At 38.6% G+C, this 25541-nt stretch overlaps 4 protein-coding genes across 9 annotated transcripts in view; 3 read left to right on the top strand and 1 right to left on the bottom strand.

Annotated features, from left to right (window-relative positions):
* The first annotated feature begins 487 nt into the window (after positions 1–487).
* On the top strand, positions 488–8293 carry LOC148828661 (uncharacterized). 3 transcript variants are annotated; one of them, XM_088925634.1, is made up of 6 exons: positions 488–557; positions 1366–1575; positions 2302–2400; positions 5642–5712; positions 6020–6150; positions 7528–8293. In XM_088925634.1, exons 2-6 carry the CDS (start codon positions 1389–1391, stop codon positions 7760–7762), a joined length of 723 nt encoding a protein of 240 aa, XP_088781760.1. In that variant the 5' UTR covers positions 488–557; positions 1366–1388; the 3' UTR covers positions 7763–8293. The 3 variants fall into 3 exon arrangements, with proteins under 3 accessions (XP_088781760.1, XP_088781762.1, XP_088781761.1); XM_088925635.1 differs by having other exon boundaries at positions 526–557; positions 1373–1575; XM_088925636.1 differs by lacking the exon at positions 2302–2400.
* Positions 8294–9434: 1141 nt separating this feature from the next.
* On the top strand, positions 9435–12615 carry LOC148828660 (ras-related protein Rab-29-like). Its single transcript, XM_088926025.1, has 5 exons — positions 9435–9804; positions 10651–10722; positions 11216–11397; positions 11705–11826; positions 12041–12615. Exons 1-5 carry the CDS (start codon positions 9684–9686, stop codon positions 12153–12155), a joined length of 612 nt encoding a protein of 203 aa, XP_088782151.1. The 5' UTR covers positions 9435–9683; the 3' UTR covers positions 12156–12615.
* Positions 12616–13556: 941 nt separating this feature from the next.
* Positions 13557–20471, bottom strand: nono (non-POU domain containing, octamer-binding). 2 transcript variants are annotated; one of them, XM_088926090.1, is made up of 10 exons: positions 20316–20471; positions 19361–19503; positions 19075–19271; positions 18530–18831; positions 17312–17407; positions 16762–16958; positions 16257–16444; positions 15580–15610; positions 15389–15480; positions 13557–14223 (listed from the first exon to the last, which is right to left on the bottom strand). In XM_088926090.1, exons 2-10 carry the CDS (start codon positions 19500–19502, stop codon positions 14101–14103), a joined length of 1368 nt encoding a protein of 455 aa, XP_088782216.1. In that variant the 5' UTR covers position 19503; positions 20316–20471; the 3' UTR covers positions 13557–14100. The 2 variants fall into 2 exon arrangements, with proteins under 2 accessions (XP_088782216.1, XP_088782217.1); XM_088926091.1 differs by having other exon boundaries at positions 20321–20446.
* A 1030-nt stretch (positions 20472–21501) lies between these two features.
* The window catches only part of LOC148828658 (zinc finger MYM-type protein 3-like), a 31308-nt gene continuing 27268 nt past the window's right edge, over positions 21502–25541 (top strand). The window contains exons 1-2 of one of the 3 annotated variants that reach the window (XM_088925734.1): positions 21502–21575; positions 24114–24975. In XM_088925734.1, coding sequence (XP_088781860.1) covers positions 24126–24975 — 850 coding nt within the window. In that variant the 5' untranslated portion in view covers positions 21502–21575; positions 24114–24125. Of the gene's footprint in view, positions 21580–23193; positions 23324–24113; positions 24976–25541 lie in introns of those variants that run through there. The other 2 variants (XM_088925735.1, XM_088925736.1) reach the window with 2 other exon arrangements.

Raw genomic sequence — 25541 nt, 5'->3', positions numbered from 1 at the left:
TATGATATACTGTACAGAACATATTGATTCAGTTGTTCAACTTTGGTTCATTATTGCTTTGGTACATCCTTTGGATGAAGAATAAGAAAATATTCAAACTGTCTATACTCCGATAAAAATCAATGTTTCATTTAAATGGATGTTGAATTAAAACCTTAAACCTATTGTTTGTACTGCTAATATTATTGCAGATGCTCATTTTCTGGAAACTGATTTTCGTTTGTAAAGGCGATGACTCTTTTGCTGAGCAGAATGCTAAAGTATACTTAAAATTAGAATGCAAATCCTGCAAAGACAAAATAGTATTGTTTCCTATTCTCTTTGTCCGGTTTAAGGTATTTTAAACCTGAAGTGAAAGAAGGGATATTCTGAATGAAGAAAACTTCCATATTTCCCAACCTGTACAGCCACTACCGGTACCGTACTGAGAACACAGACGTGTGATTCTGTTGAGCAGTTAGTTTTAACTCCACCCTGTTTGTATAACCGAGTCTTTAAGTCATGTGACATGTCTTGTTTCGTAACAAACTGTAGTGAATGAATCCAAGTTGACTTAGGTAGGTATTCTAAACGCTCAACTGCAAGCACACTGTTTCTATAAATATACTGAATACACCAAAATGTATTGTATTTCGGTACAGCTCTGCAGCTGTAAATATCCTCAACATGTCCTTTCTTTTCTTGAAAAGTACGTCCGACGCGTTTTGTTGCATGTGCAGTGATGCCTTATACAACTTCTGGTGCTTTATTAACCTCAAACCCATCAGGGGAAGTGTTTATGACGGTGAAAATGACCTTAATCTACATGAATTTTAAATGCGAATGATATATAGTAGTTTAAATCGTGAAACGAATATTATGCAGTTATCATTTTCTACTGCAACGTAAAATAATAGCTAAATTGTTCCTACAAGCGTTAAGATGCGGCAGTGCGCGATGCCTGTTTTTCGTATAGACGAATTTTTACACTCCTCGTAAAAAAAGCCACCTTCAAAGGTGGAGAAAGTCTGTAAGAAAAAAAACGAAAAAGGAAATGTTTAACAATGAAAATGTGTATTTGTGTATTCATTTTCATTTCCTTCACCTTATTTTTGTGAATTTGCGTCGAAGTGGTGGTGTGGAAGTATCCCAAAAGGTTCCTCTCTAGATCTAATCAACAGGAAAACCTTGAGTATTCCATTGATATTTTTTTTTTACTATTATCCTAATTGTAAAAAGATGTGCTACAGTGAATTCACTCCTCTCACATTGTGAGACAGCCTTTGTTGTCAAAACGTACTTATGTGTATACGCATTTGCGTGTATGAATGCATACGAGTAGCTGCATAATCATAGTATAATAATCTTTGATTGGCTTATTTGTAGTTAGCAGGCAAACAGCACTTAAAATGATTAAGTCCACATCTACGGAACGGACAAAGAGGAGCGACGCACGGAAGCGGAAAAACCGGTCCGAGGACAAACCTGAGACGCAGAACTGTAAGAAGCAGAAAAAAACAGAAACCGAAGCCAGGGGGTGCTACAGCAACGCCCTCCTCCCAGAGAAAAATAATAAAGGGCAATTAGTGTTTAAAGGTAAAATTGCCTTTTTTTCCCCCTTTCAAGTCACAGTGGTTCGTAATGCCGTCCATAAAGATTATTTCAAATGAGGCAGAAATGTTGAGAAGTCTATAAATCAGACACCTTTAATCGTGTGATTTGTGAAGTGGTGGTAAATAGGTCTATTCCTTCCCCTGACTCTTACCTTCACTTACACCTCAAAAGTATCACTGGGACTGTCCTTTGAAGGAGGTATGTTCTACAGCCTTGGTTATGAAATCTGAAAAATAAAATTTCAGAAAAGGTGCATTTAGCTCTTAAGATTAAGTGCCAGTCTTTATGCAAAATATGGCTGAAAGTGAAAGGGACTACATCCATCTTTTTTCTAAGCACTTGATCCAGTTCAGGTTCACCGGAGAGCTGGACTCTATCCCAACAAGCAGTGGGTTTAAGGCAGGATACACATTGCACAGGCAGGATTGAAGCTTGTAAACCTACCAGGAGGTCTTCAGACTACGGAAGCAAACCAGAGGACCTTTAGGAAACCCATGCAAACACAGGGAGAACATACAAATGCCAGAATCAAACCCAGGGCTCCAGGAGTAAGGATCTTTAAAACACATGAATGTTTTCTGTAATTTTAGACCATTTTCTGGGGCTTTGTGCCATTGACATGTAATGAATATTGCATTGTCCCCTATCATGAACTATTTTAAAATACTGAACATTTCAGATTTTGAATTAATTCTATTTGCAATCCAGATTTTCCTACCTTTGGACCAAACATGACCCCAAAGGAGGTTCTCCAAGCAGGTAGTTTTGGAGGCACCTATTTCAGACCAATTTACTCCAGTATCACCAGTAAGTATACTATATTGAAATATTTAGTGATATAATTTAATCTTCGTTCCTGTTATATTACATGCTATATTAATTTGAAATTGAGCAATTGTTATTAGACCACTCTTAACAACACCAGGGCTTACCTTTGTTTTATGCAAAGTATTTATGTAGTATATATTTCCTTCATAAGGTGACAACAGTACGTTAATGTTTGTACGGAATTAATTATTTGAGATAAATAATTTCAAAGAGGTAAAAGTGACCCCACATTTGTTATAACAGCCTACTCAAAAAAGAGTTTTGTGTCACTTATTCTGTTTTTTTTCCTGCTGTACCCATAAATATATTGTTCACCTATGGTATTTGTCAGCAGGACTTTGTTTGGACTGAATGAATTCAGAAAATTCTGATGCTGATGCAAACCAAGGAACATAATCATAAAGGAACATAAAGTAAAAATAAAGGAACATAATGTGGGATAGCTTCAAAGCTGAGTGACTTTTCTGGTCCAGAAATCCCTGTGCTTCAAATTGTACCTACAGTACATTTGTTTAACTGTATTTCTTTTGACTCTTTGATTCTTTGATTGCTTTCTTGGATTCAAAGGGGAGCTTTGCTCTCACTCTGAGACATTCATGATATCAGATATTCTCAGTCGGTCCTTCTATACTGTCAAACACGTCTGCATTGAGTCCCATCCTAGTTACTCGGTTGATGCTCAGGAGACAGTCCCTCTCATTAGAGGTAGGAGACCTTGACTCCCACTTCCATTATATCCTATTAAAATCACATATAATTTAACTTTACAGTGATTAAATGCATGACTTGAAAGGCAGTCATGTAATTAGGATCAGGTGTATGCACAAAGGTTATGCGTTTCACATCTCGAAAGAAATTAGCTATTCTGTAGTTTTTATGTACAGTTACTGCCTTATGAATTTCTTCTCACATTCAGTTCCTGGTGCTCATTTCATCTTTTCTGTTCCTCTGAAAAATTCTCAATAAATAGGATTACAACTGCATGCAACTTTCACCCAAATGGAGCTGTAAGGAGAGTCTCAATTCAGTCACCACACAAAATGGGCAATCTTTTCCCCAGAATTGAAGTCTGGAAAGAAAGTAAAATTTGGATTAGAATTTTCTGTGGTTAAAAAAAAAACTTCTGTGTTTTTATGGAGCTTTACAGTGATGTATGATTGGTGTGACACCAATGCCAGCTGAAAACCTAGAATTTCTTTTCATAAATGGGTCTGTAGTTGTTTCTGAATTGAAATGACTAATTAGAATATTCCAATTTATTTGAGACATTCAGTTTGGATCAAGAGCATTGCTTACAGGAACACATGAGGCCCATTGTGATTAAGGTTTTATATATCCATTGTATACAATAACATATATACAGTATAGTATTTCAGGTGGGTAGCTGCGTCAGCATGCATAGGCTGCAAAGGAACAAGTAATAGGTTTACTCCATGCTGAAAAGAGAAGAAAGAAAACACCTGTTTTCTTTCTTCTCTTTTCAGCATGGACTAAACCTACAGTATTACTTGTTCCTTTACAGTATAGTATTATATTTATATGTATTACATATAGCTTTTTGATTTTTCCAGTGCAATACCCTTTATGCAACTAGATTCTAATCACTTTGGAACAATTTGACAAGTGCACATGTCATGCTATATGTGTGCAAGTAAAGTGCTGTATAGTTAAGAGGAACATAATTACTGGTTACGAACCTGGAGACTTGGCAAGTCCATACTATGTGCTTTAACTTTAAAAATGTGTCATCTGCTACAAATTAATTAAGTTAACAGGATGGTGATTGACATTTTAAAAATGGAAGCCTGGTATTACAAATGTATGTTAATTGAAATTTAATTTGTGTGCCTTAAATTAGTGTGATTTATCTATATTTTATAAGAATAATACAACGTGTATTGCTTGTAGATAGCTATTGATGTGTGAGATTGCATTAATATCTTTGCCTACAAGGAAATAATATGACAATTTTGCAGTACATCCTAAAACAATTTTCCTGCCATCTGATCTGCATTCTGACCTATATAGCAATATAGAACCATGTCACACTTGCATATGTAGACATCTTGCACTGTGCAAAGAAACTGAAGAAGGGTGTGTGTAATCCAGCAAAATGCAAGGTGTTGCACAAGCATTATCTGTGGTTTTTGTCACAATCCGCTAACAAAAGACAAAAATAAATACTGTTCTTTAATACACCACTGGTGGCTATGAGATATTATATGAGAGAGGATTTCTGAGAAACTGAAACTTTAATTTGAAACAGTTTAAGTCTAATAATTTGTCATTACTGTTCTCAGTTCTAAATGTACTTCCACTTGTGTCTATGTAGTTTACAGTGATGTATTATTGTGTTATCTAAGCATGAAAAATATTTATTAGAAACCTTTAAAAAATAAAGGTTAGCACATACATGCCTGTTTTTCCCCTGAGTTTTACTTACCTTCATTTAAGAAAGTTATACCAAGGTTATTAAAATATATTGTGGTATCTATTAAAAACTAAATAGATTTAGTCATCTTCTAACTGCTTTTTGTCCTGGTCTCTGCCCCTAATTATAGAATTAACCTCAAGGTAATAATAACTTCTTTAGAAGGGGCAGAAAAACCTGACCCTTGATTAAATTGCATCCTAATAATATCACACCCTCATTATGACTCAGGTCTCTAACACAGTGTTTTAAAACTTCAACTTGATATTATTTTAATTAAAAGGCTATCTCTGGGTCATGATATCATGTTCTTGTAACTATTCAAATCATTCAATTCAGAACTTTTTTATTTATAAGTGTTTTTTTTCATGGGTTGCATTTTAATCCATTAAGTGATTATTAAAATAATAATTCATTCTTTTTTAGCCCACATGAAATAGCTGTAGAGTTTAGACAGGCAGTTTAGTATTAAACAGTGACCTCAGATTAAGCGTGTGTCCTGTTTTACGAGTTTTATCGAGTCTCAGCTTTTCTCATAGATTGCTGCTCAATTTAGCAGATATCGAGACAACTGACACTTTATTGTGCAGAAAAGAATCATTACTGAGACATCAAATTCTGGGCCCTTTCCTGAGACATTCATTTACACCCTTGCGTTATCTCACCCTGCTGTTTTTATTCATGCATATTATGTTTAGAAGATGAAGGAACAGTGTTCCGGTACATGTAATTCATTTCTCTACATTTGCTTGCTTATATCTTTATTCATTTGTTCATTTATTTATTCAGAACAAAGCTATAAAGATGTCTGGAAGGAGTTACCTGAGGACTGGCTAGATGGTCTTGATATTCCAAAGCAGGTACCATATTACTAAATATTTATTCCATTTTATGCCAGGTGTCATATTTCATTTCAGGATAGAAGGCAGTTTCCTACATAATGTTTAACAATCCATAGACACTGATGAGGCCATAGATTTCTATGTCCCTGATTTACTTATTTTGCAGCTTAGTTTTACAAAATAACATCACAATGCACAAATTTCATCAAAGCGCTCCACTATAAAACCACTACTGGTCAGATCAGTCACAGTATGCAATTGTTGTTCCTCAGTGTTGCATGTCTGCTCTTGTACTGCAAGTAATTATAATAATGGATATTTGCAGGTGGCCTCGCCAACCTACAGGGAGAATGTGAACACCTATAAAGTGAAGTGCGGAGGCAGTCTGGAGATGTGGGAAACCAGTGGGTGGATTGTTCCTCAGGACCCCTATGGTTGGTTTCAGTGGTACTGCAGGTACAGAGAAACTCGTGTTGCTGGGCTTCAGAAGATCATTTGGACTTTGGACTCACTACATACATAAATAGAAAGAAGTTCTGCTTTAATAGTAGCAATGTATTAACTAATTTCCTGACTACATTTTTTAGTTTGCTGGGCTTTAAGAGAATTTTGAAAGGTGGTTATTATGCTGCTGATATACTGGACAAGTTGTAATAAGAAACACTATGAATCATCTATTAAAAATGTAATTGCTGTTAAATGGTACAAACAAGCATAAATCGATTCAAGATCAATTCTGTCCTAGAAATCAGGCCTACTTAATCAGTAAAGGGTGCCACAATTATCAAGTGAACTATTTGGCTTTATGCCTCAGCAGATTATACAGTCAGCAAACTACTACAGACATCTGCTGGTTGCCTGTGGTAATGTATGTCTACAAAGAATAATACAGACACACAATGTTTCCCAAGAAAAACTATCAGTTCAACCAAAGATACTTCAACTTTAATAACAATAATAAACTTTATTTTATATAGCACCTTCAAAAGTACCATCTCAAAGCAGTTTACAGTTGGTGGAAAAAAATTATAAGGATGACAAATTACAAAAGAGGCCTAAAATGAACATGAGCAGTTAGAGGTGCAGCAGAAGATACACGGTCAGCTTTGGGGTGTAGCAAGAGAAGACCCTGTCACCCGTGGAATATAAAACTTGAGGGACATATAGAAGACCAGAGTCAGACAAGCAAAGGCTGCGAGGTTGGAAAGGCAGCTAATAAGTTAGACAGATCCTGAGGTACCGAGCCATGTAGTGCCTTGTGAGTGACCATGAGAATTTTGAAGTCGACTGAAAACCTGATCGGAAGCCAGTGCGAGGACTCCAAGACAGGCGTAATGTGATAGCTTGCACGTGACCTGGTCAGGATTCTGGCTGCCAAATTGAGATCACATTGGGGTTTATTTAGGTTTTAGTTTTTTAGATATCCCAGTGAGTAGGACATTGCAGTATTCAATTCTACAACAGACATATTTGTACACCAGCTTTTCTGCTACTGTCAGCAACATCAGACATAGGTCTGGCAATATTTCTGAGATGGAAGAGTGGAAACTTTTGATGAAAAAGAAAGCTTGCGTATTCACTCAAAAACGCATAATTAGACATTTGTTATTAGTAAAAATGTTGCGTAAGCATCAGTTGCCTCAGAAGAGCATTTGGAGTTGCTTTTTTCTTTTCTGTTTTGTTCTACCTGCTTTAGAATCATTTCAAATTTGACCATTTCTACACGGCGTGAAGTGTGCCCCCCTGCGGGGTCCTCCCCACAGAGGGGGACAGTCTTTGAGCACACCTTGGTTGAACACCCCAGTTCTGAAGTGTCGATCTTCTCTGGCGCAGGTTTTACCAGGGCCGACGCACAGCTGACGACGACAGGCAGATCGGGAGGTGGGAGAGGTGTGCAGGAGTGAAGGGACGCTGGAGGAACAACCTCATTACGAAGGTGGTGCGCTCTGGCTGCAGCTTCGACAACACCACCGTCTCGCCCGTGGTCAGGCAGACCCTCCAGCACTGGGCCTACAGGCTGACAAAAGATGACTACGAGCAAGGTGCTAAGAGAGTTAAGCCTGCGTGAGAAGCAGCAGGCGAAGGTCAAACATCCTTACTGTAATGTCAAATAAAACTAGAAACCTTTTCACGGATTTCGACATGAATTTCAGAGAAGTTGGTGAAATTCATTGAAAAGTTATGTGAAATACACAGAGGAGGGTTTGAGAGAAACCAATAACTTTCTTGCTTGGTAATTTTTTTTTAAAGAAGGAATGCCTTAGGTGTCCAAATGCTGAAGTCATTACCTCAGCTGTTTATAGATGTGACTTTAGTCATATAATTGTCTTTGAGGTTAATGGACTCTTAAAGTCATTATTAAATGAATAAACAGTCTTTTAAAGTCTTTGACATGCCAAGTAAGGGGTCAGCAGAATTTTGTTTTGTGTTTATGGAGTTGATAACCAATGTTCTCGGTAACACCTCAGGGAATTGACTGAGAGTTTCAAAACAATGAAGATTCAGCACTAGGTCATCTTATAAGATTTTAAAAGATTGTTTGAAATGTTACTGTTGCTGTAAATAACATTTTTTAAGTAATAAAAAATGCTTCTGACAACATGTTCTGTAGTCGTCATAATGTGTTGAAATATTTTCTTTACATGTCTGTATACTGTTGGGCTATAAGCATATTAACATAGTCTGCATCAAAAGGTTCTGTTTTTCCTAAGTAAAAATAATGAGTGAATTTTCTTATTTTTGAAAGCCATGTTCAGTTTCTGAATGAGTAATTCAGCAAGGCACACTCAAAAGTTGAACCTCACTCATGCTGTGGCAATACTGATCTCCAGAAATCAGTCCATTCCTGTGGAATACTTCATTGGAGTCATTATCCCAAATGTATTTTAGCACACTTTTAATCCATGCGAGGGAAAAAAAGAGCTCTTCCTTATGTCATTATTGCCTTAATTCTCTTTTTTATTCTGTTTATTATGTGTACTTTTATTATGTTGGTTCATTACTAGATCTTGAGGTATTTTTTTAAACTATTGTGTTTTAAGAGCCATTAAAATCAGGGGTAGTGAAATGCTGTATCTCACCCTTTACTATTCACTGAAAGTTTTCAGATAGTCTAGGTTGGGCACTCTAGAATGCAAAGCCACTAACAAGACCACCGTCCATCCATATTGTGACCCAGTACAGGGTCACAGGAGAGCTGGAGCCTATCCCGGCAAGCAATGGGCACAAGGCCTACACCCTGGATGGGACGCGATAGGACGCAAGTCCATCACAGAGCACACACAGGCACAGACACGCACATACTCACACTGGGGGCCCAATGTTTACCCGAAGCCAATTAACCCCCCAGTTAGTGTCTTTGGACTGTTGGAAGCACCAGGCAGAAACCCAAACACACGTGGAGAACATACAAACTCCACACAGATACCAGCCTGGGTTCTGAACACAGGGACCCAGCACTGCAATGCAGTAATGCCAACCACAGTGCCACTGTGCCTCCCTGCTACCAAGACATGTCTGGGTAAAACATATGCCCAACCCCTCCCCCCCCACCACCTGTAAGTTTATATCTTCTGTTCTAACCAAAAAAAGGAAGCACCATCTCTGTGACGTGCATTACTCTTCTCTAAATACACTTGCACTTAAAGATCGTTTTTCAGTTCACTTTTTTTCTGCAGCATGCAGGTGCAAAATTGACTGCTAGATAGACTGCAGACCTGTTTAAGAATGATTATGACCAAAACCGTAAAAGATAATGTTTCAATTTATTGTTAACAGAGCAAGTGCTCAAACAGTTTTCTCCAAAGACCAGTGACGGTAAGAGTGTGTGACCTTTGGAATCATCACTAGTTCATTATTTGTTCTTTTTTCTGTTGGAAGTTTTCATAAAACACTGCGTCCATGAGCAGCTTTTAATTGTGTTTTTCAAAGCAAAATATGAAGAACCTTAACATTATCTATTGGGTGACGACGGTTAATCAACTTTCAGAATGCCTCTGGATCACTTGTTGAAGGTGATTGTTCTTGGCAGATCACAAGTTGGCAAAACTTCATTTGTTCAGCAGTATGTCAGTGGACATTTTAAGGAAGGCTACAAGGTCACCATTGGAGGTATGTGCCATTTTAGTATCATTTAATTGAGATATTTCTCGCTATTTCAAATTTAAAATATTTATGGCCTTAATTCTGAATGACTGAATTTACTGGTAAAGATATGGAAACAATATTTTAAGTTTACAAAAAAGACATCCAACATGGATTTAGAAAGGGAAGATATTGACCTGAGTTCTTTCAGTGCATGGTAATGCTTAAGCATACAACATGATGTATTTCATCAGTTTCCCTACACGATTAATAAAGCCTTATCTATCTATGTATTGAGATATTCAGATGCTTTTAAGCCTCACAAAAGGTTAATTCTTAACAGTATAGGAATTTAATGTAATTTATGTATATAGATCGGGTACGAACAAGAAACTTGATCATCTTAAATGTCAAAAATTTCCTCTAATTGAACAGAAAATAAGCAGTGGTGTACTGCAGGAATCTGCTTTAGGCTTGTTGTTCTTCCTCATCCATATCAACTATTGAACTCTAGTCTACTATTTAAATTTTCTTATGGTACAAAAACAGGGATTTGGGCAAATTAAGTAGAACAAACTTAATACAGTCAGTGGAGCATAAGATTCTGAGCGGCAGGAAGCCATGCTCAGCTATGAAATGCTACATTCCACAGCTGCTCTTTGTTCATTCAAAAAAGGGCAAGATGAAATTCTAAATTCATTTTGCTATTAAACTACCAAACAAGGTTGGTGAGTCAAAAGGCCTTCTCACATTTACAACATTTATGATTATTAATGTTTAAACATTTTAAGACCACACATTTACTTTTGTTAGTGAAGTACTGTTTTAAGCAGAATGCCAAAGCTTCATCTCTTCCTATTTCAATTTACCTAGTTGATTTTGCCATGAAAACAATGGAATGGTCTGATGATCAGATTATAAGACTGCAGTTCTGGGACATACAAGGTATAATCATTACCTTTATTAGTTTTTAATGAATTAGCATTCATATTATTTTAAAAATGTGTACTGCTGGTCATTAATCAACTGTTTTATTAGGATTTAATACCTCTAGATAAAATGCTATGAACATGGATCCAATGAACAATGAAACTATCTCATTTTCATTTTTTTATCCTTTTACTACATCTTTTAGACTATTTTGTGGAATAATTAAAACTGGGGTAAAAACGTAATGTAAATATTGCTGCTTACTATATGGAAGCTGAGAAGTTATGTTATAGGACTGAGAATCCCCCAAAATTACTGTGCACCTCAGGAAGTAGATCCTGTGGAAATTTAGATTGTATCTGATTCAGTAGATCAAGATTTTTAGTTTCAACATAATTCCAAGCAATTACAACTAAAAAGATAAAAACCTAATTTGATTCAGATAACATCAGCACCCAGTGCAATTTTTCAAGTAACTGTATTATTGTTACTGTTTTCCATAATTTAGGGCAAGAGGACACCTTACCTATGACAAGAGCCTTTTACAAAGATGCAGATGGTTGTATTTTGATGTTTGATCTAACCAATGACAAATCCTTCAAATACTGCAAATTACTTAAACAAGCAGTAGACACTGAAATACCAACCAAAGATGGAGATTCACTTCCTTGCATTCTACTGGGAAATAAGGTAATCAATTTTATCACATTATCTTTTACTATATTTTACTATGTTTTAATAATTGTACTAAAAGAACTCATTTTTAATTCCATGATCATGATTAAAAGTATACTACAAGTTATATTAATCTTTAAATTATTTTTTAATCAATAATTTAATATACCTTTAAAACCTTATATTTTACAACATATTTTAGAATTATTTTAAGCTTAGGCTGCAAAACAAACTTTTGGCATAAGGACAAAGACAAAACTATTAAACCCAACAGAAAAATGAGCCTATTAAAGCATTTGCTTTGATTTTCCTTTCCATGCAGTGTGACTTGACAAATCGAGTCATGACCAGCAAAGACATAGCAGATCTATCCAACAGTCTTCAATGCATTGCATGGAAGGAAATATCAGTTAAAGAAAACAGACATGTTGAAGAGTCAGTCAGGTGAGAAAACTATTCTTATACTCATTGTTACTGTAACTAAACCACTTGTAATTTTGGAAATTTTCCATCGCAGAGGAACTTAGTGAACGTAATTAGCTTAAAAGAATAACTTTTTTTCATAAAAGTTAGTGTTGATCAGCCTGGTGTCTTCAACATGATACATCATACAGGATCGTATGTAGAATGCTAGTTTAAGACAATATTTATTTTTCAGATGCATTTTGGAAGCAATAATGGAAAAAAGAACAGTTCCCAATGAACTGGTTTTAAACACTATAGAAGACATTCCAAAAACACCACCTCGTCATAGATTCTGCTGCAAAACCTAAATTGCCGTTCAAGACTAGAAGATGTGGAAGACCAACTTTGCTCAGTATTATTTGGTCCCAGCAGTAATCTAGATAATAGTCCTTCAAAGTCATGTGTCTCATGACAAAACAGAAAACAAATGTTACCTGGGAAGCCACTCATTCATCACACTTTGAAGGTTATTTGCTCAGTGGTCCATGAATGTCACACCCATTACTCAATTACTTCAAACAATTCAGCTTGAAGAGGTGGTAGTTTGTTCCTTTTGCTCTGCTGCTCAAAAGACTTCACTTGCTTTCTCACATCATTTACTGTACAGCTTGTGGTCCTGGGGTGCCTTGCATTTTTAAGTATTTTGTTTTTAAACTTTCTTTGTATAGTAAAAACATGGACAAGATCAGATGAACTTCAAATGTGAGCTAATCAAAATAAAGAAAAGTTTTTTTTCAAAATTGTCTCCGTTCACATGAGACTAGGAAATGAAAATCACTTGTGTATCTTTAATTTTTATTCTTGGAAGTGTACAAAGGACTATGGAGAAATATTTATAAATATGCATGATGTCCAAATTATCTGCTCTAAGAACTATACTGTAGAAGCTTACTTATGATATTCTAGGAATAATGAAAAAGTTCCCGGGCAAACATTTCCCTCCATAATTTTTCTGTAAAATGTAACATGTTCACACAGTTACAGCGTTTGTCTCACAGGTCTTTGATCAAGTTTGTTTCTACAATGAAGTTTGCATAGGTTATGTCCAGGTATTCCAGCTTTCTCCCACTATCTATAGACTAAATTTTGCATTTGTACATTGTCCCTGACATTTGTCTGTGATGGACTGGCTACACCTTGTTTTCACAATGGAGCTTTCTTATAATGGGAAGTTCTTTTCTACAAAACGGATTTGAAATTACACCCTAGCACCATCTACTGACAGAACAATTTACTGTGCCTTAACTCACCAATATTACCGAACTACTTCCTGGAAAGAAAATCCAAGATTAAATGCCAGACAGCTGGTGATCACACTTTTTTTTAGAAAAGCCAGACTTTTAAATCTTGAGCTCTCCGGGATTGGGGCTTGAAATGTACAATCTAAAGGAGATGCAATATTAAAAATATTCCAGTACGCTTACTAGAAGATTCAATCAAAAATATCAAGATATCAAATATATCAAAAGATCGTGGTGAATGCCCCCCCACACCCCTCTCCGGCCCTAGCCGCAGCACTGATGCCCCACAGGGAATCCCCTCGGAGGAGCCCAGACTCTCGCCTCTACTGTACTGAGACTCCGGTGCTGGGGCCTGTCCTGCTCATGACCAACAGCAGCTCCCCTGCAACTGTAGCTCTCGAAAAAAGCTATGTTAAAAAAGTTGATTTTTCTCTTCAAAAAAAAAATCACAAGTAGAACAAGGCAAGAGACATTGGGAAGGTGTTTTAATTCATTTAAAAAATGCAATGGACAACAAATTTTACAGTAAACCGACAGGAAAATACATGTATATCAATCTACATAAGGGTGGGTTTGCTCTGGTGCTGGAAAGTCTGTATCAAACCTTAGTTCCTGGGCTAATGCAACTCACTACTGGATTGACTGGACAAATTTACCAAGGTCTCAACTCTTGATATGCAGCCTTAGAGATCTGAACAACCTACAAACCCTGATCTACTCCATAGCATGTTTTATTAAAATAAAAATAAACCAAGTGAAAAATGAATAAATTTGTAGTCCATACCTGTTGTATTACAAATTTGAGGTTTACCGATATTTTGCAGCAAACCCTTACACCAGACAACATATTCCAGTATATAAAAAATTAAAAAAGGAAAACTCCCAGAAGACTGTAGAAAACTTAATAAATGCAAAGTGATGCACCGCAGGTATGATACACCCACACTTAAAAAAAAAAAATCTATAAAAAAAACTAAATACAAAAAGTTGTCACAGCAATTCTGTCCAGTCCTCAATATTTCCGACGTTTGTTTGGACCATAATCAGCCGCACCCGGAGCTCCTCGAGGAAAAATGCCTGGAGTGCCAGGCATGGCACTGTTCCCAGCTGCATCCATTGGGAAACGCTCATTGTGCTGAAGAAATTTTCATGGGATCACATCCCAGTCACAGCAGAGGAGGTGTGAGGGGGGGAAAAAAGGGAACTGTTAGTTGAAACATCAAACCAAGGCTTGAAGTAAGTGTATAAAGTCAGCTGTCATATTAGCATATCTAATATAACTAGAAAAAAAAACAAAAAAAGACATTATGAATTTCACCAGCAAGCAATTTAAGATTCGTTAAAACCCCTAAGGCTTTTACCAAGTCATGATTATGTTTAGCTCACCACCGGAAGGCAATCTTAAATTGCATCTCACCAATCACATTGCAAATAAACCTATTTTGAATACCTAACATCAATAAAACATTTTTGCTGATTCATGTCTGGGCATTTACAAAGATTCCATTCACAAATGGCTGAGCTGGAATTAGTCTCTTGCATGTTTTCAGGCACTTGCAGGCTTGCAGGGACATTAGCAAGCGATGCTTAATCAGTACTAACTCTGCTGGAAGATGAATGGATCAACAGGTGGACATGTCTACACATTTTCTCCTGAGTGGTGCTGGTGTTGAAACAATACAGCCATGTTATTTATTTTTTGAAATTGCTGGATTTATCACGGAAAATGCATGAGGTCTGCAATCCACTAGCTACCTAAGCAACCTAGGTGCCAAGTCAGTATGGGACAGCAAAGCCGCTCACAGTGGGCGCCAGTGTGCATGTACCTACACAGGCTGTCCTTGGTTTCAGAAACTGTTCCGCAAGTCAAATACTACTTTTACCATTTTACACAGATGGCAGCAGGTTCCTATTCTATGCATTGCGTAGCTTAAATTAACATTTTTGTATTACAGTGAATACACCATTTTGAAATGTAATGATGTATGATAAATTGTGGATTAAATAGGCTTTAGGAATAAAAACAAAATCTCATGCATTAAACAGTACAATTTACTTAAGAAAACGCTAAGTGGCCATAAGACGTTTCCACTTACATATGAAGTCATGAACATTTACTCAAATTTGAGTAAGATATAGTGACTAGATGTAAAGTCAAATTTGCATAAGAGTTTTTACATATCCCGGGAAGTGCCTATATTCAAGAATACAGATTTACAAGGCACTCCTTGAGGAAATGCTAAACTAAATGCGAGTCCTATATAAACAAGACCTGGGATCACAAGTTATTCTGACATTACCATTAGAGGTGCTCCTTCTGGAGGAATGCTCCCAGCTCCAGGTGGCACAACACCCCCACCCATTAAATTTCTGTTCATGCTCATGGCCTGCCCTAAAAAAAAGAATTAAAAAGTTAGGACTTTTGCAACAGACACCAGAGAGTAGAAGAAATAAAAACCTTAAAAGGTTTTGGAGTAAATGTGATACATACCTCCCATATGCATTCTCATCTCTTGTTCTCTCTATAAAATGAAAGTACAATATTGGTTAAAAGGACATTAAACTATTAAATATCAGTGTAAAAAGAGAATTTTTTGTTCTCCTTTGGACATACTTACCAATTACTTACAGCTCTCGAGATGTTTTAGAGATCTATACAACCTGATCTATACCATAGCATACGTGTTATTAAAATAAATTTGAACAAATCCATCACTAGCATCTTGTATCTAAAATAAGCCTTCATCTTTTTGTCAGTTCCAAAAGTGAAACTGCATTCGTCTAGACCTTAAATGTAATCTGTCTGCATGTGTAATACTCCAGTTTTCATCTTCAATATATAGTGTCTACACCTGCCAAGGACAGGAAGATGTAGGTCTAAAGCTTCAGGGCAAAATTAGCTCTCAGGACTAATGCATTGTGTGTTGGAATACCGATATGAAACAGACCCTATCCATACATCTGGTTTCTCTAAAAAAGTACCTTACTAGGTGGATTACAAGGAAATTTCATATATGGCAGGTTTCCAGTATGAACAATACTGGCTGATGGGCCTCCTGTCATCTGCAGTCAGTCTGGTATAGCTCAAATTTCAACAAATGTAAAAATGATTTCTAGGAGGTGATGCTTGTATACAGCCTGCTAGCTGATCAAAAGTCAAAGACTCACATTTTCAGTAAAATTCCCTTTAAAGCCTTCCTGCTGTCTCCTCATCATCTCCTCCTGCTGCATCCTCATCTCCTCCTCCCTCCGGCGCCGCTCCTCCTCCTGTCGCAGTTCCATCTGCTTGCGCTTCTGGAGCTCTTGGTTATGGAGCTCCTCCATTCTCCTCAACTCTTCCTGGCGTCTCATTAGGTCTGTTCGTGGCAAAGAGTGGAAGACGGAAGATATGGAATCGTGGGTCCTTTCATTTTCTTTCCCCCTAGACAAGCATGTGTTCTGAATGCCCAAGTGCAAAAAAAAACTAATCTGTCTGGGAAATCACCCAACATGGGGAAGCCACTTATTTAAAGAAAGGGCAATCCGTTACGAATGTCCAGATGCATGTGCAGCAAAAAGCTTACAACACAAACACAATGCAATCACACATCACATCCAGGTATAAGACCCCTTTAAGGACTCAAAAAGGCAAAGCAGCAAAAAAAAAAAAGTACAGCAGCATCCCGCGGCTTACCTTGTCTCATCAGCATGACCTGATGTTCGTGTCGAGCAGCTTCCATCTCGGCCTCCAGCTTTTCCCTGGCATCTTTGATGTTCCTTTCCACCTGATCGTACTGCTGCTTCTCCATGTCAATCAGAGCCTTCCACCGCATTGCATACTCGTATTCAAATGTCCCAGGCTGGGCAAATCTTGGTGGCTGCTCTCGCTCCCTGGACAACGATGGATGTACAAATTAAGGACACGGCGCAGAACAGAAATATCAGATAAACCTTTTGCTCTTTTTTAGAAAACTACACAAAGCTTGCAAAGGACCATCATGCTTTTTAAAATAAAACTTCAGGATTTCTACTACTATCTTGCACTCCAAGGATGTGTATGTTAGTTAACGCAAACAAATTCACAAAACATAATCAACGTCTCAATTCAAGACCAAACACGTTTAGGACGTATCTTTGGCTACCCTATTCTATCGATATTAAGGCCTATTTTGTGTTCTTGACTACACTGTACACTATAGGTATAAATCGAGCTAAGCAATTCATAGTCAAAACCATTTACTCACTTGTGAAAATTCTGATTTTTATTTATCGTTTTTTCTGGCAGACCTTCGTCATCATCACACTGCTCCATTGGTTCCACTGTCACAGGTCTTGGAAACCTAATCAAAGATAATTCAAAGCCTGCTTTGACAGTCCAAAACAACTTTCTTTCAAACATCGAGGGGCTTATCCTACTAGCACATCATAAGTCAAATCCATTGTGGCAATTAAAAATACAGAGACTACAGAACTATTGCATCTTGTTGTTTTTGTTTGAAGTTCATATTCAATGACTTAATCAATTAAGTCATTTATGTTTTTTCAAATTAGAAAGACAGTGTGCTCATTTTTTCAAGGGTAGCAAGAGTCTCCAAAACAAAACTTGAGCTGTGTGCTGAGAATTCAACAGACAAAATCCCCACTAGTTCATATGCACAAGATATCACATATTAACTGTCTTGGAGTCTTGCACTCACTTACTGTGAGGTTTCTGGTTGATTTTTCTAACTGTTACAGATCTACAGTTACAGATTGGCTCCTTAGCATTTAGCCTCTATTGTATCCATTTCCTAGCCTATTTCTGTTCATTGCGTGTTCCCACTATTTCTCTACACTTGATAACAGGGTTGCAATACTCCCAGCGCTCTGGAACACTTCGCCAAACTGAATCGGGGACTCATCCAAATTTGATATTAAATCTAGAGTGAAAACTTTAGAAAAAGGTATTTTTTGCATCATTTTACCTAACATATTTGCTTTGTTTTCAGCTTTGCAATTTGCAGGCAACTATTTCACATAACATAACATTCTCTACAGGCCCCAATGACCTTTGAAGCTTGTGTCTAAAACCCACTAGCTACTGACTGTGGCAACACCTCAACTCTGAAACACCACGCTGAGGGTAAATTTTGTTTCTGCTGGTCTGCACTGCAATTAAAAAAGGGGATGGGAGTCATATGCTGGAGAGGCAAAACTTCCTAGTTGTTTCAACGTCGGAACACTGGGATGCTTTTCTTTCCAAACTGGAAGTACAGTATATGGAAACAAAAGACATGAAAGTTACTTTTTAAAACACACAGATATTCTTATGCCTCTGTCGCTGCTTCCAAGTCCTCTCATTACATCCTACCAAATCAAAACTACATACAATTACGGGGATTTAAGAGTCAGTCGAATTTCTGTGGGCAGTCACCTGAAATCTGAGCCACAAAATAGCTGAAAAGGGAAAGAAAATGACTTACGCTGTCAGCAGAAATGCTCCATCTGCACATCTGTCCAGAGCCTTCCTTGCAGCCGGCTTGGCTGTAAATTCCACAATCCCTTTTCCAGTAGGCCTCCCCCGGTCATCGACTATGACAACGGCCCTCTCTACCTGGCCGAAGATGGAGAAAGCCTCCTCCAGGAGCTCGTTCGAAATGAACTGAGGCAGGTTTCTGACCGTGAGTGCGGCGCCGTGGGTGGCAAACCGAACTCGCAGCTGCCTTCCCCTGAATGGAGTGTCGTCGAGCTCTGCTTTAGCGATCTCAGCCAACGTCCGGGTTTCCTGCAAACACAAGGCGGAGAAAAAGAGCAGCCTTAATATAAGTTTAAAGCTAAGATTCCTTTAGAATACCACTAAAAGGCTTGCACAAAGTTACTAATGATGCCTTCTAGGCTGGCATTTCTCCCAGTCAAAACTAAGAAGCTAATAAAAGTAAATAAGTGAAAAACACAAAGAAATATCAGGCTACTCAATTTTGAATTCCATACCATTTTGAATTCGCAATGCATTTCAGTATCTACCCACCAGTCTTATAAAGCCAAAGCTCCGTTCTTTGTTTATGAAGATCTCAGATGGTTTCCCATACTTCGAAAACAGCTTCTCCACATCCTCTTCGGTTACACCGACAGGTAGATTTCCAACAAACAGTCTGCTACGCTGGGTATACACCTTCTTCTCACCGGGCTTCCTGAAGTTCTGGATATCAATCGTCAAGGCAGAGTCTAAAATGATGCAAAAGGAAAAGATTAGCAAGTTAAAGACTTCCGACAAAGGGCCATTTCCAGGTTGAATCCATACAAGAAATCCTGACTTGTACTGTGCTGCTCGCTGCTCTCCGCATGCTGTCCATTGCTGTTAGCGTTCGCTCCTTGTTTCTGGTGCTCGTGCCAATGCTGGTGTCTCGGCGGTCCGTGATTCTGCTGGTCAGGACGGGATCCCCTGTTGCCCTGCATCCTTCGAGGAGGAAAACAAAAAACACACCAAGAAGGTCCATTTCTACTCGCAGGAAATTACTTTTTTTTTTCGGCATGCACAAGCGTGTTATCCCGCAGTCTGGCAAACCATTCCAAGGGGAATATTGTTTTGACCTACCGTTACAAGGGGTCCTTCTGAAAGCCATCCCAAAATACAGGAGAAATAGGACACAACGGATTCTGCCAGACACGCGTGTACTATAGTAATCAAACGCAGACCAAGTTTTGAGATTTGAGATTTTTGTAAGGCATGCTAAGGCGCGCCTCAATTTCCCTTCGGAATCAATAAAGTTTTATCTTATCGTAAGGTGAAAAAAGAACAAAGGTACTTCTTCCGGTGTATTGGCAGTGAAAAACAATATATTTTTATCTATGCTTTGAGCCTCCCTTTGTTCTTAAAAATAAGGTATGGGAGCATACCACGGTTTTTCAATACCTGAAAGTGCTTTTGTTGGAAACTTCATTGGATATGCAGACCATCAAAGCGCCACAAAAAAATACACAGGGTTCACTGTTGCTTCAGATACACACGAGCAGGTAGCTACATTTCGAAACACCCCCGCGCATCGTTTTGCGTGGAAAACTACCATCAGAGAACCCTGACATCCGATTTAACTCGCAATCGGAAAGCACATATAATTTCCCTTTAAAACGCACAAACCTAAGTTCGATTAAATCATCACAGCTTGTCCCTACAACCCCCTACGCAGCACGGTATTTCCTTTTGTACTCCACCGAATCGAATCCGCGAATTCTAACGGAATTTGCTCAACACACACCGTTACGACTTACCTTACCGCGTAATTAACACAAATATCTTCCTATGGTAGAAATGTAGTGAAAGTAATCGAACCAACCGGCCTACACAACAGCAAACAGTAAAGAAAGAAACGCGTGCCCCTTTCCTTCGGTAGAACTGAACCAGCAGTGAAGAAAAACCAAGCGATTCTCTTCTCGTGATTGGCTCACGGAGTTCGAGGAGGTTATCTGATTGGTAACTATGGCCGTCAATCATTACTATGACTCGTTTCGATTGGGTATATGTGTGTCATTCAAGACAAGAAATAATATGACCGTCCCTCCAGAGATGCCATTGGCGGAAAGCCGTTTTTTTAAACATTCAGAAGGCAATTTGATTGGATGAAACTGGTCCGGAAGTTTATCTCAAGCTTGTTTGAGAAAAAGAGACCTTGGGCTTTCTCGGTGGTTGCTGTCCTAAGAGTATTGTTTTCACTAACGTTAGTTTTAGCGTTTTTACCGAGTCATAACACAAATGTATTAAACACAATTGATTAGTTATGGCGTAACCTTCTACAAAATACAGGAACAACACGTTTTGAAAACCGATTAATATAATGGAACCGGCTTTATGTTTTTTTTTTGTTTGAACGTTAGAATTGGATTGATGTCCCCAATGTGCTGAAAGGTTGTGTTTTTAACTTTTTCACTAATTCATCAGGTCGTAATCTGGATTTATTTTCAGGCCTATATGTGTTATATGTTACTGTCAGTGTAGGGAGTTCTGACGATGAAACACAACAGTAAACACAAACCTGCATCGTTTCGTCTTGCAGGCAAGTTTTTTTTTAATTAAAGACAGATCACAAAGCCATACACAACGTAGTATAACCAAAAACTGTAATACTGAGAGGATTTCCATTAAAAACAGTGACATTGAAAGATCTGGATAACAAACACAGCTGGCGGAGTACAACAGCCATAAAACAATCTATAGTAGCTGCAAGGAGAAGAGACACGTATCCGTAGACTTGGTGCAAAATGGGCTTATATGCAAGCGTTATTGTAAAATGTTGCTATATTTATATTTCAACTACCCGTTTTAACGGAAGACTAGTTTGTAAGTGAACGTCCTATTGTAAGCATGTAGAAAGAAATAATACAACGGAAAAGACCTATTCGCATTTAGAGCAGCCCGTACGGACTCGATCCTCCCCTGCATTGTCAATCAGCAAGCTTCGGCGAGTGGAAGTTGGAAATTGAGGAAATAGACACGGACAGGATCAGGAGCCGGTGGGTGTTTTCGAAAGTGGCGTAGGTAATCTTACTAATATTGAAAACGTTTTTAGATTATCGTGTTGCCTGTTCTATAGTTTTAGTCAACTTTAATTTCTGTCTCTGGTGTATCAAGTTTTCTGTTTTCGTCAAATAACTACAGATGCATTTTTATCTGTTCTTGTGCAGTGCATAATAATGGCGGACTTTGTGCAAACTAGGCTTGAATTCCGACTAGGTGAATGTGTTTTAAATACTGCTTGCACAATTTCCCTAAATTGATTATCTCTACGTTGTGCACACGCGGGCCAAACCTTTTATTTTGTTCTCCTTATTGAATGGATAATACTGAAAGCGACCACACGAACGTTATATTGTTAGTAAACGTATGTGCTTTTTACTGATTGAAGTGTCAATGTGTTGTATTTGTGGGGTAAGATGCATTTTTAAGTTTGGACTCCGGTGGCATTAGAATTGGACCTAGCGAGTTGACCAGTTCTTGAATGTCAGTGCAGATATGCTTTGCTTATTACGAGGAGCGAAATCGAAGAGGTGATCACATGTTGCACGGGGCTTAATGAGCAAAATATCATTTTTAACTGATCCTCACACACACCGTGTAGTGAGCACTGATCTTTTACATAGCTAACGCAATTGGCGCGAATCTGAGAATGCATCAGAGTGTCGTGTGAAATTGATGGAAATCAAATTATATTGATGCATTTGGATGCACACACAAAACGCTTAGGGGACATTGCCTTATTTATTAGACTGGGCACTGGGGGAAGAAGAGGGGGGGTAATTGCAAATCCCAATGCAGTTGAATCCAGTCCGATGTTGCCATCCAACCCGCTCAACGTGAGGATGGCCAGCAGAGAGCGATGGGTATCGCGAGGTTTCGTTGCCTTTAGTCCTATTACGGGCCAATGAGAGGGGAGGGTTGTGAAAGTTGCCTGTTTGCAGCACAGCAGAGATTGCTGCAAAAGGTGCTCGTTTTTAAAGGCGCAGACCCACCGTTTTCCACCATCATTTGGCAATCAGTGAAAATTTTATGTATTCTCGCCAATTTATAAACGGGATCAATTTTTGTTTTGCGAGTCGTGCCAGGTAAATACTGTAATCAAGAGGCTGTGTATGCCCGGCGTGTGCCATTTTGATAGAGAACCTTGTTTAAAGCAGGGGGGTTTTATTTGAAGAGCAAATTGTAAAAAAAAAATGGAGTTCCAAAATGTCTTCTTCAGTTTATGGACTCTTTCTTTGGACTACCTATGAAAAATGCAAAGAAGTTTGAAATTTCACTGATTGTAAGTCGTGATGGTTTGAAATGTAGTTGGAGTTTTGGCTTTGAAAAAGTTACTGTGCGCTAAACCCACGTTTTTCAGGTTGGGGCCTGTAGCTAATAGCGTTTTCCCTGTTCTTTTGCAGTATCTAGGAGAAGCGGTGCTAGAGAACGAAACGGTTCTTGGTGCACTTTCAGTTACTTTCCCCCACGTTTTTTTTAATTTGCACACAGTTGATCTTAACATTTTGTTCCCGACCCAGGTATTTGTTTGGGTATTTGGAGCTTTTTCTTAGTTCCATAAATATAGGAGTATATCTAGCTTTTTTTTCTTCTTGAAGCGTGATGCGATTACTTTGTAAATCCAAGTCCTTTTCCAAGGGTTTGAGTTATGCATAATGTATAAATGGCATGATATTAGATACAGTGATAGATCGGTTATTGATATAGTTTAACATATATACGTGGAACACGTTGGGGTTGATATTCTCGCCATTTTCATTTTAAGGTAAGCAAACGTGTGTGTTGTACCTTGCCACAGAATTGTGAGAATCAGATGATGTGTTTACAAACGAGGGTTAACGAGCAATAAATATCCTGCTTCGTTTGGGGCTGATCGAGGATTCACTCTTCAGCTGTGGGATTTTATGTGTAGAAGCGGTACACTCCCAGTGATTTACATTTCTACTAAGGCATCAGTTTGGATCTCTGAATTCTGTTTTACTGTAGAGGATATTTTCTAGCTGTGCAGAGTAAATAAAAATATTCAACGTACCCATCTGATAATTTCGTAGTTGATTGTTTATTTTGTTTATGTATTACAATTTGGTTCTCTTTAAATACAAGTAGATCACAACATCTGAGGCTATATATGATTCCTTACAAAAACTTTGGTGCTGGACAGCACTGTGTAGCATTTACATATTTCAGTCTTACCTCTTAAGGTGTAGATGCCTTTCAGTTCTGTATCGCAGTGCAAAAGTCTTTCATTGCAGTTGATCAAATGTCAGAGCTTGTAAATTTTCTTTGGAACAGGTTAAGCTTTTTCTATTCCGCACATGCCTTTCCATCATGTTTATTATTGCAGTTGTGCTCCACATCTCCTGTTTCAACATCTTCTCGGGTTAAAAGTGTGAACGTATCGGAGGGGACCGATTTGAGTTTAAAAATCCCTTAATTTCTTTTATGATACGAATTTTACAGCACCGCAATCGTACAGATTAATGTGAGTGACGGATTAAATAAAGGATCGTGTGTGGCGTCAATTTTTGTGACCCTGTTTTGTTCTGTTCACGCAGTAGCTGCTGAGAATGGATCCCAGTGAGCTTCCAGGGCCTCTAAACTCATTCCAGCTGGCCAATGAAGCCTTGAGAAAGGATCTCCTGTCCGCTCCAACCAACATGGCGGCCTCCGGAAGCGACTTAATGGGACTGGAGGAATACAGTTTTGAATCCCCCACGCCTGAGACGTCCACACTGACGCAGTCTGAAAGGGTCAGGCAAAAAACCCAGGACAGTCTAAGCATACTGGAGAAGCCCGATTCACTGGAGCTGTCTAAAACGCAAGTGGAGGAGTTTTATAACAAGGTCTTTCCAGAGCAGGCTGGGTCATCTTCCGAGCCCTGGCAGATAGAAGTGCCGAAAAGGGACAGCGATGACCCCGCAACGCCCAAGGAAGCAGAGCCAGGTGACGTGAACATGGAAAATGTGCAGCCCGAAACGGATCGCGGCGCGATGGAGTCCGAGCCTTTGCCTCCAACGGGAGGCGAAGCAGTTGCCGAGGCATCCTTGGAATGCAAAAAAGAGCCCGGAAATCCCGAAGAAGGACGTCAAACTCCTCCATCTTTGTCCCCATTTGTGTGTAATGCAGACATGCCTTTGGCTCCCAAGAAGGAGTCTTTGCAGAGGGACGGTTTGTCCAAAGAACGGGAGCAGGACATGGATGTCCAAATGAAGAGCCCAGAGGCAGAAACTGGCCAAGCAAAGGATCCAGAAGAAGCAGCAGTTGCATATCCTGACACTTTAGCTGAAAACCAAACCACTAAATCGACTATAACTGAGAATCTGGCAAAGGTGAAGTCTGAAGTTGATGATATGGCAGCAGGTGGCAGCAAATACAAGGAAACTAGGGAAGACCAAGCAGAAACAGGAGAGATGGAAGGTGAGTGTGCATAGATCAGCAAGCACTTCAGCTGCATGCTAGTGAAAGCTGGTTTCTCATTGTGGCCTTTATTCCATCTGAGCTCGTACTTAACATTTGAATCCAGATAATCTGCTTTAATTTTTGTCTTCTGCCAAGAACAGTTGCAGTTCTCAAACTTCTAAAACTTATTTGTGGCCAAGAGCTAAAAACAAGTAAACCGAACCAACAGTCTAGAGTTTGTTTAGTCAAGTCAAGACCCTGAGGGCAATTCAGTGGGAATGGAAACCAGCAGACTCTGGTTTCAGGAGGACCATTACCAGCGCAGATCGCCACTGGTTCTCTTCTTGATCTCAAGGGAGATAAAGGCTTTGCAAGGTCTTGATGCCTTAATGGCTTTATCGAATCAGTTATTGGGTGGCACAGTGACGCAGTGGTTAGCTTTTCTCCCTCACAGCTCTGGGACTTTGGTTCAGTTCTGGACCCTGGGGTATTATCAGTGTGGAGTTGGTATGTTCTCCCCATGTTTGGATGCGGTTCTTTCCAGAAACATGCTGATAGGTTATTTGGCTTCTGGTAAAATGGCT

The sequence above is a fragment of the Atractosteus spatula genome, chromosome 9 (genome assembly GCF_055471065.1).
Source record: "Atractosteus spatula isolate fAtrSpa1 chromosome 9, fAtrSpa1.hap1, whole genome shotgun sequence".
NCBI lineage: Eukaryota > Metazoa > Chordata > Actinopteri > Semionotiformes > Lepisosteidae > Atractosteus > Atractosteus spatula.
Note: the sequence above shows the minus strand (reverse complement) of the source record. Positions and strands in the feature narration are given on the sequence as shown.